At 42.2% G+C, this 17,190-nt stretch overlaps 1 protein-coding gene across 2 annotated transcripts in view; it reads right to left on the bottom strand.

Annotated features, from left to right (window-relative positions):
• Positions 1–17,190, bottom strand: part of itpr2 (inositol 1,4,5-trisphosphate receptor, type 2) — a 286,031-nt gene that overhangs the window by 3,034 nt on the left and 265,807 nt on the right. For both annotated transcript variants that reach the window (XM_084334286.1, XM_084334287.1), the window contains exon 56: positions 7,973–8,134. In XM_084334286.1, the coding sequence (XP_084190412.1) occupies positions 7,973–8,134 (162 nt within the window). The remainder of the gene's footprint in view (positions 1–7,972; positions 8,135–17,190) is intronic.

Raw genomic sequence — 17,190 nt, 5'->3', positions numbered from 1 at the left:
TCGGTTCATTTCTGTTTTATACCATTTTGATTGATTGATTGAAAGATTCTGTGATAAACGCCCTTTACTGGAATATTCTGGAATACACAAAAAACGTTGTCATTTTTCTGCCTATTTATGAATCGTTTTCAAATAAACACTAGATTATCGATAGTATATGTGTACTTATGCACGCTATAGAAGCGGGCTGAAAAACCGATTCTCTTATTTCCTGATCGCACACACACACACACATAGGGCACACGTTGATATCTCTGTGAAAAAAGCTCTGATTATCCTAAGACTGGTAAAATAGATTCCTTACCTCAGATCAGATGTTCTCCAAAAAGATTATTCCAATTCCTGATCGCCATTCCAAATATCGATCGCGTTTATTGATCCAACACTGGCTGGTCGAAACACCGATTCCACGCTGTTCTGTTCTGAGGCTCCACAATGAATCCGATCGTCTCGGGTGACTTGCCTGAGAAGTAAAATGTGGAAGCAGGATTTTCTTTTCCCCATGCGTTTCATTCAATCCATTCCAAAGGGGTGCAGTACCACAGGGAGAGACGATAGGGGGCGGTATTTTCCCAATGGAGCTCAGAGAGAGTTTGCAGTGGTAACGTGAGGCTAGATTGATGAAATATGAATAAAAATCGCTAATAAAAAAAATATATATATATATCTCTCGTCGTTGGCACTGAACGGTCGGCATGAACAAACGAGATATCTCTTCGTTGGCACTCAAAGTATTAAGAACTTCTACTCATGCACAATAGAAAGCATCCTGACAGGCAATATCACCTCCTGGTTCGGGAATAGCACTGCACAAGACCGTAGCAGATTACAGAGAGTGGCCCGTTCAGCCGAACGCACAATTGGAGGTGGGCTTCCCACTATCCAAGACATTTACAACAAGCGTTGCATGGGGAAGGCTAAGAGAATAATCAAAGACTCCAGCCACCCAAACAACTGCCTCTTTGAACTGCTGCGGTCAGGCAAGCGATACCGGAGTCTCATGGCAAGCACAGAGAGACTCAGAAGAAGCTTCTATCCCAAGGCCATCAGGATGCTAAATGAACAATAACACTATGAACAATAACACTATGTAACACAAACCATCAAATACACTCGCAGCACACACGCACACACTCACTTTAAACAAACAACTCACTGCAGAACCCACTTTAGACACTCAACACACTTTATATTTATTGGTAAAGAATTTCCACTACAACTCATACCTTACTGTAAATTGTACCTAAATTGTACCTCATCCCATTTCTGCATTGTACTGTATATTGTATTGTAACTCAGTTACTTTTCTACACTGCATTGAATATTGTATATATGTATATTGAACACTTTTGTCTACGTACTTGACTTCTATTTTATACTTATTATACTTATTTTATACTTATCTATTTTTATCTAGCACAATCTCTGGAGCAAAACAGAAAGAAGCATTTTATATAAAAGTATTCTGTATTTTTTGTATGACAACTAATAAAGAAACTTGAAACTTGAACTTGAAACTTAGCCTATCTAGAACAGGATGAGGAATATCCTCGGCCCCTGAATGAGTTAAGTGGGTGTACAGCTGTTATTAAATAGGTGTACAGCTGTTACTACTACAGCTGTTATTAAGTGGTCCCATTTGATTTTATGACTGTTTGCCCCATATGAATCAGAATAATATTAATCCCATGCCTACTAAAAACCTAGTACGCACAATAATAGAGCTGGACAATGTGCAGTAACATAGTAAATAATCGGTAGCTACAGTTTATGAAAAAACAACAACAAAGACCGACAAAGCAGGCCTTGTTTCATCAGCCACCTGCAACCCACCACCCCGAGCCTCCGACAACCGAGTCGGGTTTATTATGTTCATCAAATCTTCCAGGGATTTTATTAAACAAACCGTCATCACAATAGAAACGACAAGCTCAACACTCAGAGATGATGCATCGCCCTCCACGGTCGTACTAATAGCCTTGTAACGGCTCTATTGATTTGATGGAAGGCCTGTGACGGGGTCTCCGAGGACCCTGGGAAGAGGTTGCCGGCAGCGAGGGGCGCACTACTCCGCTCAGACCTCTGCACCGCAGAGCGCATGCTTCACATCGAACCCGACACCAATAACGGTGTGTGTGTGAGACGATTGATAAGATAAGATACTCCTTTATTGACCCCCTTGGGGAAATTCAGGCATCATAGCAACATGGGGGAGGGGGGCGGGGAGGTACAGGTATGGGCAGGATAATAGTAGAAGACACAATACAGGTAATACAATTGTAGTACAGTAGAAAAGTAAAAATAGGCAGTGTAAACAATATAATTAACTCTGAATATACGCATATGAGCAAGTAGGCAGTGTGATCAAAGGTGCAGGTGAGGGTCTGTATGCCCCATTAGTTATATTATACATTACATAAATATGGTTACAATAAACACTAGAATCTAAATATATACTATGAGTAAGTAAAGTATACAGTATACACAGGTGCAATATACATTAGGTACCCTAACTGGCGTGATATATGTAATTTGTTATGCATTGTAGTCCATGCAGACTACACTACTGAAGAGAGCAGACATGTCTCCAGGAGCTCCGCAGGATTTGCCAATTTTCTTTTGAGTATTAGTGTGTTATTTAACTTTTTTGTCGAATGTGTACTTATTTAAATTTATTTACTCACTTAGTTGTACTTGTTGTGTTATTGCACATACCGCGGAAAGTATATACATAAACTGCTTTTCTTATTCTGTTAATTGTCAATTGCTCTTTTTTATTCCTTTATATTGTGGAGCAAACGGAGAGTAAGAATTCCATTGTACTTGTTACATAATACAATCTGAACTACTCGGCTAAGACTCATTTCATTTGAACCGACTGGATTCTGTGAAGTGGTTCCAGTGAAGGCGAGGTCACAGAGGGCCAGCGACGGCTCCCAGTTTTGTCTGCAGCTTCTCCGGTACGTAGGGGGAGAAATAGTGCCTCCTCAAGGGGCCTTCGGATGATAAGAATCCTGCTCTTTGCTCACCACAGGGTTGGGCGCAGGTCAAGGAGGTGCATGAGCTGCAAGAAGGCAATCATTCAATGCTATTCGCCGTGTAATGTAATCCTTTCCCTGCCAGGTAATGTCGGGCGGGGTAGATTAGATTAACTCGGGGGGGGGAAAAACAACACATCGATGAAAGACCACCACTGTTCCCCCCGAAAAGGCTCTGCGCCAATCGATTTAGGAGCACAAACAACAACAAAAACCTTTTCCCGCAAAGACCGTGGTCAGTTTGGACGCGGTGTTAAACAACACAGAGAGAGCATTCATTTCTCCACCATCGCTTTTTTTTTAACGCGATCGTTTAGAAGTAGCTTTTTATTTATTTTTTTAGGTACAGCTGTGTTCTCGTGACTGTTGAAATTATTTGAACGCAGTGTTTGGTGGCAGAGTGATTTCGCTGGTGGTCATCTGTAGGGGCCTTTTACTAGACCCACCACACCTCCCAAAAACACACCCATACAGACCCTCATCTGCACCTTTGTTTACACAGTTGTTTTTCTCATTTTCATATTCAGAGTTAATTATATTGTTTACACTGTTCTAATATTTATATATTCAGATTTTATTTTATTGCCTATATTTATGTCTTTCTACTATTACCCTGCCCATACCTGTACCTCCCCTCCCCTCCTGCCATGATGCCTGAATTTCAATAAAGGAATATATCATCTTATCTTATATACAGACTTACACACCCCCCCCCCCCCCCCCCCCCCAGCTGAGTTGGGCAGAGGGTGCAATTTGAGAGGAGACCTGCAGAAACGCCTTCACAGTCACATTGGGTGAGATACCTGCCAGGTAAAGGCTCTTGCGCGGTCCCAGCAGCACGGGGCGCATACGCTACACGGACTGACAAGGGGACATAGTTCATAGTCCAGGCGTGCCAGCTCTTCCATCCACCAATCACCTCCGAGCAGTGTGCATGCCGATCCATACAGGTATGCGGGGGACAGAACTATCGAGCGGCGCGGCCCACTGTACTGAGGTCAGTGGCTACACCCTCTCAGTCCCTCGGTTCGCGGCACGGTACGGTCTGGACTATGATTGAGCTCTCAGGGCCCTCTGTCCCTGTGACTCCGGAGCCAGAGAGCGCATTAGGGGCCCCGCGCGGCACCGGCCCGATCGATTCCGCCGCTATAAAGCACCGGCCTGTCTGCCGCTGGCAAGTGAGCGCGGTGCGTTAATGTTCGAGAACTGTTTACAGCGCGCCAGGGGTCGACTGTTGTTGTTTATGGGAGTCACCGAAGCCAGAGAGATTCACTGAATCAGTGAGAGCTGTTTTCACACATCTGAGGGGAGAAGAGGAACAAGGAGAGGCCTGTGACCGGGATCACATGTGGCCAAGGCAGGTGATGAGGCCTGATCAGTCACACTGCAGCAGTACAACTAGTCATCCCGGCAGCCGGAGGCCGCACTCTCAAGACTGACATGTTATTCCCCCGATGTGTCACTCATGTTTATACTGAGGCTACGGGAACATCAGAGGGGCCCTGGACACTACGCTTGTGTTATTAATCCCAATGGACACGTGAACGGACGGCCACTGAATGAGGCCGTTGTTGATGCAGACTCCTCCATGTGAGCTGGGAGCCAGCGGTTGTTTTTCGGGGGGGGGGGGATACTGTATCTACAGAACCTTTTGTTTAATCATCTTCCCTTTATTCATTTCCTTAGATCTTTTGTACACATGATCTCAAGAAGGTACTGAATGAGATCAGTGGCAGTTTTTAATGTTTGGTCATTATTAGCATGGTGTTATTCACTGTCAAAGAAAAAAAATCATAATTCCTATTCTCCTTTGTTTCATCACAATTTAAGCAAGCCTAGTAATAGACAATATTTCTGACACTGGGAAAACATTCACTGAGGTCCATAGATGTCTCTAGATACCAATAATATGCAATATTCCATTTACTTTTCCATTTATTTTAGGCGGATTTTCAGAAAATAGACTCCAGGTGGAAGAGGTTAACCTATTCCTAAACTAACGTATTGATGATAATATACATTATAAATGCTGTTGTGACATGGTTATGATGTTTATACTTGAATACGTTTGAAAATAAAGAGGTTAAAGCCTTAAATTGAGAATTATGAATATAATACTTTTTAATACCCCGCAGATACCCTGCATAAGTCAAACCAATCAAACTGGGGGGGGCGCGAGGAGCACCGTTCGAACGTCATCTGAACTCAGAGTCTCATAACTCAAGAGGCTCCCATGGGCCCGAATATTGCAAATATGATTTTCATCAGACCTCTTTGCAAAAGGCTTGGCGAGAGGCTTTACTGAGAGATGGATTGATAGACTCTCTGGAGCAACTTCCTCCCCTCTTGCAACACTCTCCATTTGGCTGGGAGTTCAGACCGCCCACTGTGCTTGGCACGCCGTAGCCACGACACCCAGTGTGAGGAGGCAGGCATCATCCGCTCCACTGAGGAGGTGACGGGCTGCAATCTGCTATCGCTCCAAGACCCGTACATACGCCCCCGGGGCCCTAAGGCACGCAGGTGAGACTGTGGTCGACCCCTCGCACCCCGGTCACACATTTTCTTAAAGGCTCCTCTCTCTGGCAGGAGGGTGCGGGGGGGGGGGGGGGGGGGGGGGGGAGTCGGAACCAGAACCTCACCGTCCACAAGAACAGCTTCTCCCCATCTGCAGCTGGCCTCGTCGACAACCCCCCCCCTCCCCCATCATAGACACTACAAGTAACAGTAACGGACGGTCTCCACATCTGTTGACCCTTGCACATTCCCTGATCAATGTCTTGCACAGGCCTGGACAAAGATTTTTCTGTAAAGTGAATAAATTATATGATATATTATATATATATATATTTATTTTGTATATTTATATTTTTTATTCTTGTAAATATTTTTATTGTATATATTAGGGGTGTAACGGTACACAGAAGCCACGGTTCGGTACGTACCTCGGTATTGGGGTCACGGTTCGGTACAACAGAAAAAAAATATTTATAATAATTATTATTAACCCATTGCTCGCCAATGACGTGTTAAGGTGGCTTTCTCCGCCATGCGTTGTCTGCCAATGACGCCGTTAGGCGTCTTTGAGATCAATATTTCATATTTTCGTCATCGTATTCATATTTCACTCACGGAGTCTTGGGTGATGCTGTCTGGGCCATCACAACTCTGCAACGCTTCAATACCGCCACCTCGTGGCCGATCGACGAGTTGCCAAACCGGAAGTGGCCGGAAGTGCTTGGTCCGTCCCGTATTTTCGTCCAGCCACTCGCTTATCGTCCCGGGGCTCAATACAGACACCGTGGATATTGATCTTTGCCATAACTCAATAATCAACATGATTTGGACATGCATTAGTAATATACAACCCGGAAATGGATCGCATCGATCAACATCCCATAATAGCGATCTTTTTGCACCACTCTCATCACCCAACGCTACGAGGAGACTGGGGTGAGTTTCAGCGTTTTTCTTTACCATTTTCGATACAAACTGCTCTGATCAATATATCACCCATACTACATGACTCATTTAACGTCGGCCATTGAATTATAAACGACCCCCCCCCCCCCTCCGTTCACCCGCAGATGACCAGTCATGATGTTTAGGACCATGTACAGTTGAAATTTTTTATATAACGTTGATCGGTATCAATCTGCATTTGATAATCTTATATATGCATTTATGCCTATATCTCACGTTCTATGAAATACAGCAGAAAACGATAAAAACATATTTATACTCTAGACAGTATTTTAGTATGAATGTGTGAATGAAAAAGTAAAAACATTCCTACATCCTGAACGATAGATAATTGATGTTGAATGGGCCATAGTAATGTCAATTTAGCAATACAATTAAAAAAGTTATAGCCCTGCAAAGAAGGTGAACATCTCCATAGACAAATAGCGCTGGCAGAGGATGGTTTAGGATGGATATAAGCCCGGCAGAGAATGGGTTAATATAACAAAAATATATTAATTTAATTTTTTTTTAATTTATATTATATTTATGATAATTATTATTATTATTATTATTAAATAGAATAATTTTCTATAGGCTTGCCGTGGTAGTCAGTGATACTGGTGTCATTCTGTGTTCAGGCATCCACTTGCCTACTGCCCCTTTAACAATTTATCCTTGATCATTTTCAGTTTCACTTCTAGAGAGAATTTAACTTCACGACGAGACTGAATACTAGAGAACAGATGACATGTTACTTACAACAATGGCAGAGGATTATTTTGATTTAAACACAGTAGCAGACAGTTCAACTGGAGAGGAGCTCAGATGATCTGTCCGGAAAAGTATGTTTCTTTTTTTTATTTGATGAGCTGTGCCTGTGAGTCCGGCGGGGGAGAATGTTGATGTGTTTGTTGGCGCGTTAACGTTATTGGGCGAACAAGAAAACGAAAGAAAACTGTAAAATTGTAATGACCCTGCAGCTGTTCCAATGTATGTGCCTTTCTCCGTGCACTTTCGCCGCTCTGAAGTCTGACTCGGTGTGCCTGGCCACGTGCGCTGTTCTCGCACGGAGTGCCTGCATGTGCGACTCGCATGTGTGCGCTGTGGGGCGTATTCGTCGTATAGCTGCACGTACCGCACCGTGACGGCCGTACCGTAAATTCGCGGGACGAATACACGTACCGTTACACCCCTAGTATATATATATATATATATATATATATATATATATATATATATATATATACACACACAGACATATACAGTATATAGAATTTTTTATTCTTGTAAATACTTTTTTTTTTATATATATATATATTTGATTCCTATTAATATCTTTTGACTGTAGTACTTGTTTACAATTCTACTCTTACTTTCTCCCTCCATGTTTACCATATGCACCCACACACCGAAAATAAATTCCATGCGCACTGTGCAAACATCCTCGGCCATAAATGTGACGGTGATACCTGGTCCTTGAGCTCGGACAGCTGGCCGGAGAGCTGCACCACCAGCGTGACGGTGCAGTCCAGCTTCTCCTGCAGGGAGCGCATCTCGTTCTGCTCGCTGTCCCCCTCGCTGCTCACCAGGGACATGGCGCGCATGCGAGGAAACCAGTCCAAGTTCTTCTCCTGGAGAGAGGGAGAGGTGGAGAGAGAGAGAGAGAGAGAGAGAGAGAGAGAGAGAGAGAGAGAGAGAGAGAGAGAGAGAGAGAGAGAGGAAGAGGTGGAGAGAGAGAGAGAGAGAGAGAGAGAGAGAGAGAGAGAGAGGAAGAGGTGGAGAGAGGGGAGGAGGCGGAGAGAGAGGGTCAAGAGTCACTTTATTGTCCCATCAGCTGGGAAATTTGTCTTGGGCTTACACCCACTACAGACACATACATACAGACATGACACAACACAACTGATTCCAAACTATACACAATATAAAAGATACAGTAAAGTACCTGCACAGCAGGATGTCTGGCAACACCACATTAGAATAGTATACACAAACAATATAATATTATTATTATAATATACACGATAATATAACAACCAAATATCCGTTATTCGATAGTTGCCCTTTATCTGGCACTATTTAAAAGTGAGATCGGAATAAAGGAGAGGTGGATAGAGAGGGGGGAGGTGGAGAGAGAGGAATAGGTGGAGAGAGAGAGGGAGAGGTGAAGAGAAAGGGAGAGGTGGGGAGAGAGAGGTGGAGAGAGAGGAAGAGGTGGAGAGAGGGGGGAGGTGGAGAAAGAGAGGGAGCGGGAGGTGGAGAAAGAGAGGGAGCGGGAGGTGGAGAGAGAGGGGAGGTGGAGAGAGAGAGGGAGGGAGGTGGAGAGAGAGAGGGAGAGGTGGAGAGAGAGTGGTGGAGAGAGAGAGGGAGAGGTGGAGAGAGGAAGAGAGAGGTGGAGAGAGAGAGGAAGAGATGGAGAGAGGGGGAGATGGAGAGGTGGCGAGAGAGAGGGAGAGAAGGAGAGTGAGATGGGACAAAAAGAGAGGAGAGCGGGTGAGAAGGAGAGAGAGAAGGAGAGAAGGGAGGAGGAGGGAGAGGTGGGGAGAGAGATAGAGGAGAGAGGGAGAGGTGGAGAGAGAGAGGTGGAGAGAGAGGGAGAGAAAGAGAGAGACTGGATGAAAAGAGAGGAGAGCGGGTGAGAAGGAGAGGGAGAGGTGGAGAGAGAGAGAGGGAGAGGAGAGAGAGGATGAGAAGAGGAGGGAGAGAGGAAGAAAAAGAGCGAGAAGAGACTGTCTAAGTCAAAGACAAAGACCATTTACACATATAAATACATTCATATACATAAATATACACAGATATACATTCACATTAACTTTAAACACGTATTTCACCATATTTAATCTATTTATTCCTAAAAGATTTGCATTACCTCTACCTCATTTAGTACATTTCTTGTTTTGTATTATTGTATATTTTCTAGTGTTTTTTCTTTATTCTTTTTACTTTTTTATTTTACTGTATGAAGCAATATCTCAGGAGGCTCATACAGAACCAAGCATTTCACTGTAATGTACATGTACCTTACTGTATATGTGACAAATAAAACAAAACTTGAAACTCAAAGGGAGCATCATGGAGTCATATTGGAACAACATGAAAGCAGACTTGGGGGAAGTTGAGCCAGAGATGCACGTGTCAACCATTAATCATCCTGTCGGTGGGAAACGGTCCAAGAGTGAATTCTGACTTTTCTGAATTCTGACTTTTTCCCTCTAGAAAAAGAGGGCGGGCTTGAGATAGGTCAATTACATACTAATATGAACAGCACCAGGCACTTTAGACTCTCTGCCACTCCATGAATACATTAGTGAGTATGTTTAATTTCTAAAGCACATTTAAAACAACTGTAGATGCACTAAAGTGCTGTACATAGGCGTAGGTTTGAGAAGAGGTCAATTTGTCCCCCTCAAAAATATATAGCTAAGAGCCATACTGCATTTTATTCCATTATATTTGTGTCAGCGGGTACCTGAATGTTGTCTTTTCCTTTACATAAATAAAGACATTTCCACCATAAATTCATGCAGAAAAGTCACAAATTGGTGCATAAAAGTACACCAGTGGAGAAGAAATTTCTGGAGGGAGGTCCACCGCTTAAAGTGTCCGCCCCAATGTTGAAACCGAACTTGCGCCCTATGTACATATGAATGGCACTATAATAAAACAAATTAAAACACATTAAAAAAAAAAAAAAAAAAAAAAAAGCTATACAAACACAACAAATATAACAACAAGTAGGATTCAAAAACAAGAAATAGAAAAATACACAACATAAAACAGGGTAGGTGTGAGATCAAACTATCCAGGCAAAAAATTAAAACCCCGGTTTAAACGCTAAAAGGCCTGCTGGGTAAACAGGTAGGTTTTTAGCCTGGATTTAAAGGCAGACAGGGAGGGAGCGCACCTTATGTTGAGGGAGATGCCATTCCACAGCTTTGGGGCAACAACTGCAAAGGCCTAGATCGATCCTGACATTACTCATATAGGGAGGACTCACGGTCATAATTACCGACAACTGGGAGAGGTCCTGAGCGTGCATGCGCAAAAACTGCGCATGTGCACGTCTCGTATCATTTAGTTTGTAATCAGTTCTCTAGAGCAGAAAACTGCAGTACAGAGAGCAGAGCATGTGAAGTCCCATGAGAAAACCGACCGCAAGGAACATGAATCTATAGCGTTATGTAATGGACTTAAGCGTGCATGCGCCTCCGCGCCTGTGTGGGTGTGCGTACATCTGTGTGTACATCATGTGTATGCGTGCGTGTGTGTGTGTGTGTGTGTGTTGTGCTGACATGTGCGGGTGTACAAATGTGAGGCATGGTTCAGTGGGGAGATCACCATCAGGTGATCTTATGTAAGATCCCTCGGCCAGTTCTGCTGATAAAAACGCCTTTAAAAAAAGAAAAGGTGCCGAGAGTGATGTGATAAGGCTGGGCTGGCAACCGCTAGCTAGGTGCTCTCCCACCTCCTCTTATGCAATAAACAAGAGGGGAGTGAGGAGCGCTGGGAGAGAGGGTGAGAGACGGGGGGGGGACAGGAAGGAGAGAGAGAGAGGTGAGATAAGAGAGGGGAGAGGATTATAGGAGGTGGGAGGGAGGGGGAGAACTAATCTGCTTTTGATTCATTTAGAATTTTACATTAAATGCGTTTCTCCCACTTGGCTGAGTGGAAACCTCCGTCGCTTTCATGACAGATCATGGCGCCCTCCCCACCCCCGCGCCCTCCCCACCCCACCCCAGGCAACGCGGGTTTGCGCAGTGCACTGTGTGGCGCTTCAAGGTCACCGGCGGTCACTGGAAAGAGCAGGAGTTGGAAAGATTTGATTCGGCCGAATACAAGGGATGTACAGGAAGGAGCCTACAGGTGACACTTGAGTTCCACAGAATGACACACAGGACGACAACAAACAGAAGACTATACACTAGGAAAACATTACTCGTGCCCATCCCTAGAGTACTCGCATGAATTACTCGTAGTGCTCGAGCAATTGTTTTGGGACATTTATTTTTAGAACGCATCTTAAAGCGCATGGCAGCAGCAATAACAAGATATTGCACGGAGACACACGCACTACAGATTTTATTATGTAACAATAACAACGCACAGCAATATGCCCAATGCTTAATGCGTATTGTCAGTCAAAACAGTCAATTACCATTTGTAATAATTACATTACCTCCACTCTGTCTGCAGCAGGTCTCTCTGGTCATGGAACAAATACTATGAACGCTATGCAAAGTGAGCGACATGTCGTTGGCACAATTTGGAAATGCACAAACATGAATCACTGTTTTTTTTTAATCTTTTGGATAATGCTAAACGAACAAACTTCCCGCAGTAACATTAAGTGTACTATCCATGCTCCACAGCTTCCAGCTTGCAACAACTCACAGGATTTCATAGCGAGATTTCAAAGGGAGTTTTCTGTTTCATTGGCACAAACAGGCACTTTTGGTGGACATATTTGGTGGTAACCAAGAGAAGTAATCAAATTAAGATAAGATATTCCTAAATTAATTGATCCCCTTGAGGAAATGAAGGAATTCAGTTGAAATGGAGAGTAGGGATTACTCACACCAATCCCTACTATTTGGGATGGGAATTGGTAAGATTTTATCTATCCGATTCCATTATCGATTCTGCTTATCGATCCCTGATCAATTTATAATTTAAATAAATAAATTGGAAATGCAACAGAACTAAGCTGGTTAGAATAACAACATGCAACTTGAAATTTCTGATTGTCATTTATTGTTGAGCGCCCATGTCAGAAAAATACAATATATTATTATTATAATTAATTATTTTATAAACATTGGAATTTCCTTGGCTAGAAATATTAAGAGCACAAATAACTGTCCACTTGACAAGATTCAAGGTCAGTACCCATCTATGTCTACATTTGAACCACCTACCTCGGAAGAAATGCAAAATATTATTTTAAATTTAAAAAACTCAGCAGCAGGTTATGATAATATTAAAAGTAGTCTGCTTAAAGAGGTATTACCTTCAATAATTGAGCCATTGAACCACGTTTTTTCACTCTCCCTGGAAACAGGTGTTCCAGGAGACTTGAAAGTGGCAAAAGTTATACCTCTGTTTAAATCTGGTGACTCATCCTTATTTTCCAATTACCGTCCGATTTCCTTATTACCGTCCATATCTAAAATATTGGAGAAGCTGGTTTATACCAGAATTTTGAAACATCTTAATGACAATAATATATTATATGAACATCAATGCGGTTTCAGACAAAAACACTCTACGTACATGGCTCTCTTACAGTTTATAGATAGAATCACAGATGCACTAGACAATAAGCAATTTTCAATTGGTATATTTCTGGATCTATCCAAAGCATTTGATACTGTGGACCATAAAATACTCATATCAAAGCTTCAGAGGTATGGTTTGGCTGGCGACGTGATTAAATGGCTCAGTGACTATCTTTATAATAGGGAACAGTTTGTTTCCATAAATGGCGATGACTCTGACAGGGCAAAGCTAGTCTGTGGGGTTCCTCAGGGCTCTATACTTGGCCCCCTTTTATTTTTGATTTATATAAATGATTTTGCTTGGGTATCTCCTAGAGCAGGGGTGGCCAACCCGCGGCTCGCGAGCCGCATGCGGCTCTTTGCCCGTCAATGTGCAGCTCTTCCATCCATAAAAAAAGAAAAAAGAAAATTACTTTTTTTAACCTTTTTTGAATTTTTTTTTATTTTAATTTTTTTTGTCACTCATTCCATAAGGACGTAGAATAAACATTTACAATTTTTTTTAATGGTCCATTTGCATGTTCTTGGTATCTGAATCTAGGGACATATATGGATCAGTGTCAGAAATAGTGTGTCTGTTACTAGGCTTGAGTAAATTGTAATGAACCAAAGGAGAATATCAATTCTATTTAAATTTTTTTTTATCTTTGACTGTGAATAACACCATGCTAAAATTGACCAGACCTGAAAAATCTAAGCAAATGAATAAAGGGAAGATGATTAAACAGACGGTTTTGTAGATACAGTACTGAATTCTGCCATCTTTTTTATAATGTAAATTTCTCCACCATTTTTCATCATATTGCAACACCGTTTTTTGCAAGACGTTCACAGAAAGGTAGAGAAACTAACTGCGTTCTGTTTTATGGCAATAACGTTCAGGTTTGTGGGAGATAATCCCAAAAAATAAGAGAAATAAAAAAGTAAATCCAGAAGTCAGATGATTGACAGGGGCTTGCGTGAGCTGGGTAGGGTAGTTTTTCGAAATTTGAAAGCCCTGAGTCTCTTCCTTCAAAAGACTACACTCACTTTTGGATGTGCCACTTCCTCCTGTCAATATGCGCCGGTTTCCGACTCAATGCCCTGAGATTTCTATAATCTTATATTTCACTAATAACAGTTAAAATAATTGGTAAACAAACGTAATGCTGAAAATATACACTTTTACTGTATATCTCGGGCTTAAGAGGTTAACCCTGTGAGGCCCAAATTAAAAAGACATTAGCAACTTCAGAGGCCAGAGGGTGGGACATATAAACACATTTACTATCAAATAGCATTGTGAGGCTGAACAACAGGACCAATTGACTATACATGTGCTTAAAGGGGAACTATCTTATAAATGGCCTTTTTCAGTGTTTACCATTGTTTCTTAGCTATGTGGACTTATATTAATAGGATCTATGTCTCTAATTCTCATATTGGTGCATTCTTCCAATTCTCCTCTCACAATATTCACCCTCACTGAACTGAGTCATCTGAAAATGTGCATATCTGTGATGTCAGAGATTTCTCAGCTGCATAATAATGTGGCAGTTGATGTGGCAATTGGCACCAGGCCACACAGTGGTTGGAGCCCAGCCTCAAAATGGCTTAAGATCTTGAGGTAGAAAAATGCGTTTTTTGAGTACTTGATTAGAAATACAAAACAATGCATTTATTTTTTTTGAAAAAAACCTAGGTGTTCCATAGACTCACAGGAATTGTGTAAAAGTGCCCAAATAGTGAAAGAAATAGTAAAATAGTTCCCCTTTAAAACATTTTAAATAAACATTATTTTTTTAAATGGCTAAAAGTGATTTTGTAATTTTGCAATCGTGGGTCTCACAGGGTACTTTTAACCCTGTGAGGCCCAAATAAAAAAGACATTAGCAACTTCAGAGACCAGAGGGTGAGACCTATAAACACATGAAGGGTGCCGTGACTGAAAAAAAAGGTTGAGAAACGCTGGTATATGGTGTGGCTCTTTGTGGTACCACAGTAATTTTTGTGGCTCTTAGTCTCTGACTGGTTGGCCACCCCTGTCCTAGAGTATTCTCGATCTTGTTTGCTAATGACACCAACATTATAATGTCACATGAGAATTTTGCAGTATTAATTAGGGAAGCAAATTATGGTTTATCTTGTGTCTCAGATTGGTTCCAGACTAATAAGCTATCGTTAAATGTAGAAAAAACGATTTTTTTTTATCCACTTTTTCTCCCTTTTTTTCTATATTTACTCCCATCCCAATTTCGTATCATCCAATTCAACCCTACCCTGTCACGAACGCTGTTTCTTGCCTCCCACAAGCCGGCTGCAATGTGGACTAAGTCATACATAGCACAAGTCCCCTCCGGTACTTGAGGTAACAGCAGTCGCATCTTTTCACCTGCGCAGCTCGATCTCTCAGTGGCGAGGAGTAACGCGTGGGAGGCTCACGCTGCCCCCGACACTTCCTGATTCTACTGCGCAGGCGCACCAACCGACCTGTAGGATTCGCTGTCCACAACGCCCGATCCCCACCCATCAGTTTCCCACCCCCTAATACGGCCAATGTGTATTAGTATGAACGACCAGCTAAACTGAAAGCAATGTAGAGCGCTGGGCTCGAACAGGCGAGCCCAGCGTCTCCGCATTCGTGGCGAGCGCCTTGCCCACTACGTCACGTAGCCGCCCTAGAAAAATCGAATTTTATTGTATTTTGTAATAAAGGTAAAAGTTATTTGAAAAAGGAGGCAAAGCTATTACCTAATCAGTAACACCGAAATCAAACAAGTAACTTCAACAACGTTTTTAGGGATCCTAGTTGATGATAAACTCAATTGGAAAAAACACATTGATCATGTTTGTAAAAAAGCAATGAAGTCAGTAGGTATAATTAGGAAGGTGTGTTCATTGATAAATAGAAGTTGTTTTTTAATCCTGTATTATAGTCTTATCTTTCCTTACATATCTTATTGTAACATAATATGGGCTAGCACTCATTCATCTCATCTTCAAAAAATTATTTTACTTCAAAAAAGATTTGTTAGACTGGCAACCCTCTCAGATCGATTTGAACCATCTGCTCCTCTTTTCAAGAAACTAAACATTCTGACTGTGTCTGAGGTTAATTCTTTACAGATATGTATATTTGTGTACAAATGCATTCATGATCACAATCTACCAAATGGTTTTAATAGTTTTTTTCTTCTTTTAATTCAGATGTTCATTCATATGCTACACGTCAGTCCAGGGACCTGCATATACCTTATTGTGGTACTTCACTTAGGCAGTTCTCAGTGAGGTATAGAGGGTCCAATATTTGGAATGCAGCTGATCCTATGCTGAGGAAATCTCCATCTCTGCTTATTTTTAAAGCAAACTACAAAAAAATTCTCATCCAAAAGTAGTAGATAGATAGATAATAGGTCATACATGTAGGTATGCATTTGGTTATGTGGGTGGGTAGGTTTGTAGGCAGGTGGGTGGGTTGTTATATATTATTATGTACACAGTATATGCATGTATGTACTGTGTGTATGTATGGTTGTATTAACACAAATCCTTTTAATGTATTCTGGTATTTTATAATATGCATATTTTTGTATTTTTGTATGTTTGATTTTATAAAACAGGGGAAGTTCTTGATAAGCCTCTAGGCTTCTAACTTCTCCTTCACAATCGTTATAACTTATGTATTGTTTTTACTTCTGTTTAACTGTGTTAATAAACAAACAAACAAAACAAACAAACACACACACACACACAGAAAGGGCTCCTCCCAAGGAGAGACGGCTCCCTCCCTGCTCGCCCCCCCCCTTTCTAGCTCAGATCAGCTGTTCTCTCCCTCTCTCTCTCTCTCTCTCTCTGTGTGTGTGTATGAGCAAGGTTAGCTAGCGTTAGCAAGGCTAGTTTACCCCAAATTAAATGAATGACTAGGTTGCAAAGCATTGGAGTAGTTTTCACTGCACATAGAAACAGTCAAACAGCGGGAGAATTTCGGGAGCATGCGACCAAAACCCAGGCAATTTCGAGCCCTTAAGGAATCAAATAGTCTGCTTTTTTTGATCCACTTTTTCTCCCATTTTTCTATATTTTCTCCCATCCCAATTTCGTATCATCCAATTCAACCCTCCCCTGTCACGAACGCTGTTTCTTGCCTCCCACAAGCCGGCTGCAATGTGGACTAAGTCATACATAGCACAAGTCCCCTCCGGTACTTGAGGTAACAGCAGTCGCATCTTTTCACCTGCGCAGCTCGATCTCTCAGTGTCGAGGAGTAACGCGTGGGAGGCTCACGCTGCCCCCGACACTTCCTGATTCTACTGCGCAGGCGCACCAACCGACTTGTAGGAGTCGCTTGTTCACAACGCCCGATCCCCACCCTTCACTTTCCCTCCCCGTAATACGGCCAATGTGTATTACTGCGGACGACCAGCTAAACTGAAAGC

This window comes from Notolepis coatsorum (assembly GCF_963971535.1).
Source record: "Notolepis coatsorum genome assembly, chromosome: 18".
NCBI lineage: Eukaryota > Metazoa > Chordata > Actinopteri > Aulopiformes > Paralepididae > Notolepis > Notolepis coatsorum.
Note: the sequence above shows the minus strand (reverse complement) of the source record. Positions and strands in the feature narration are given on the sequence as shown.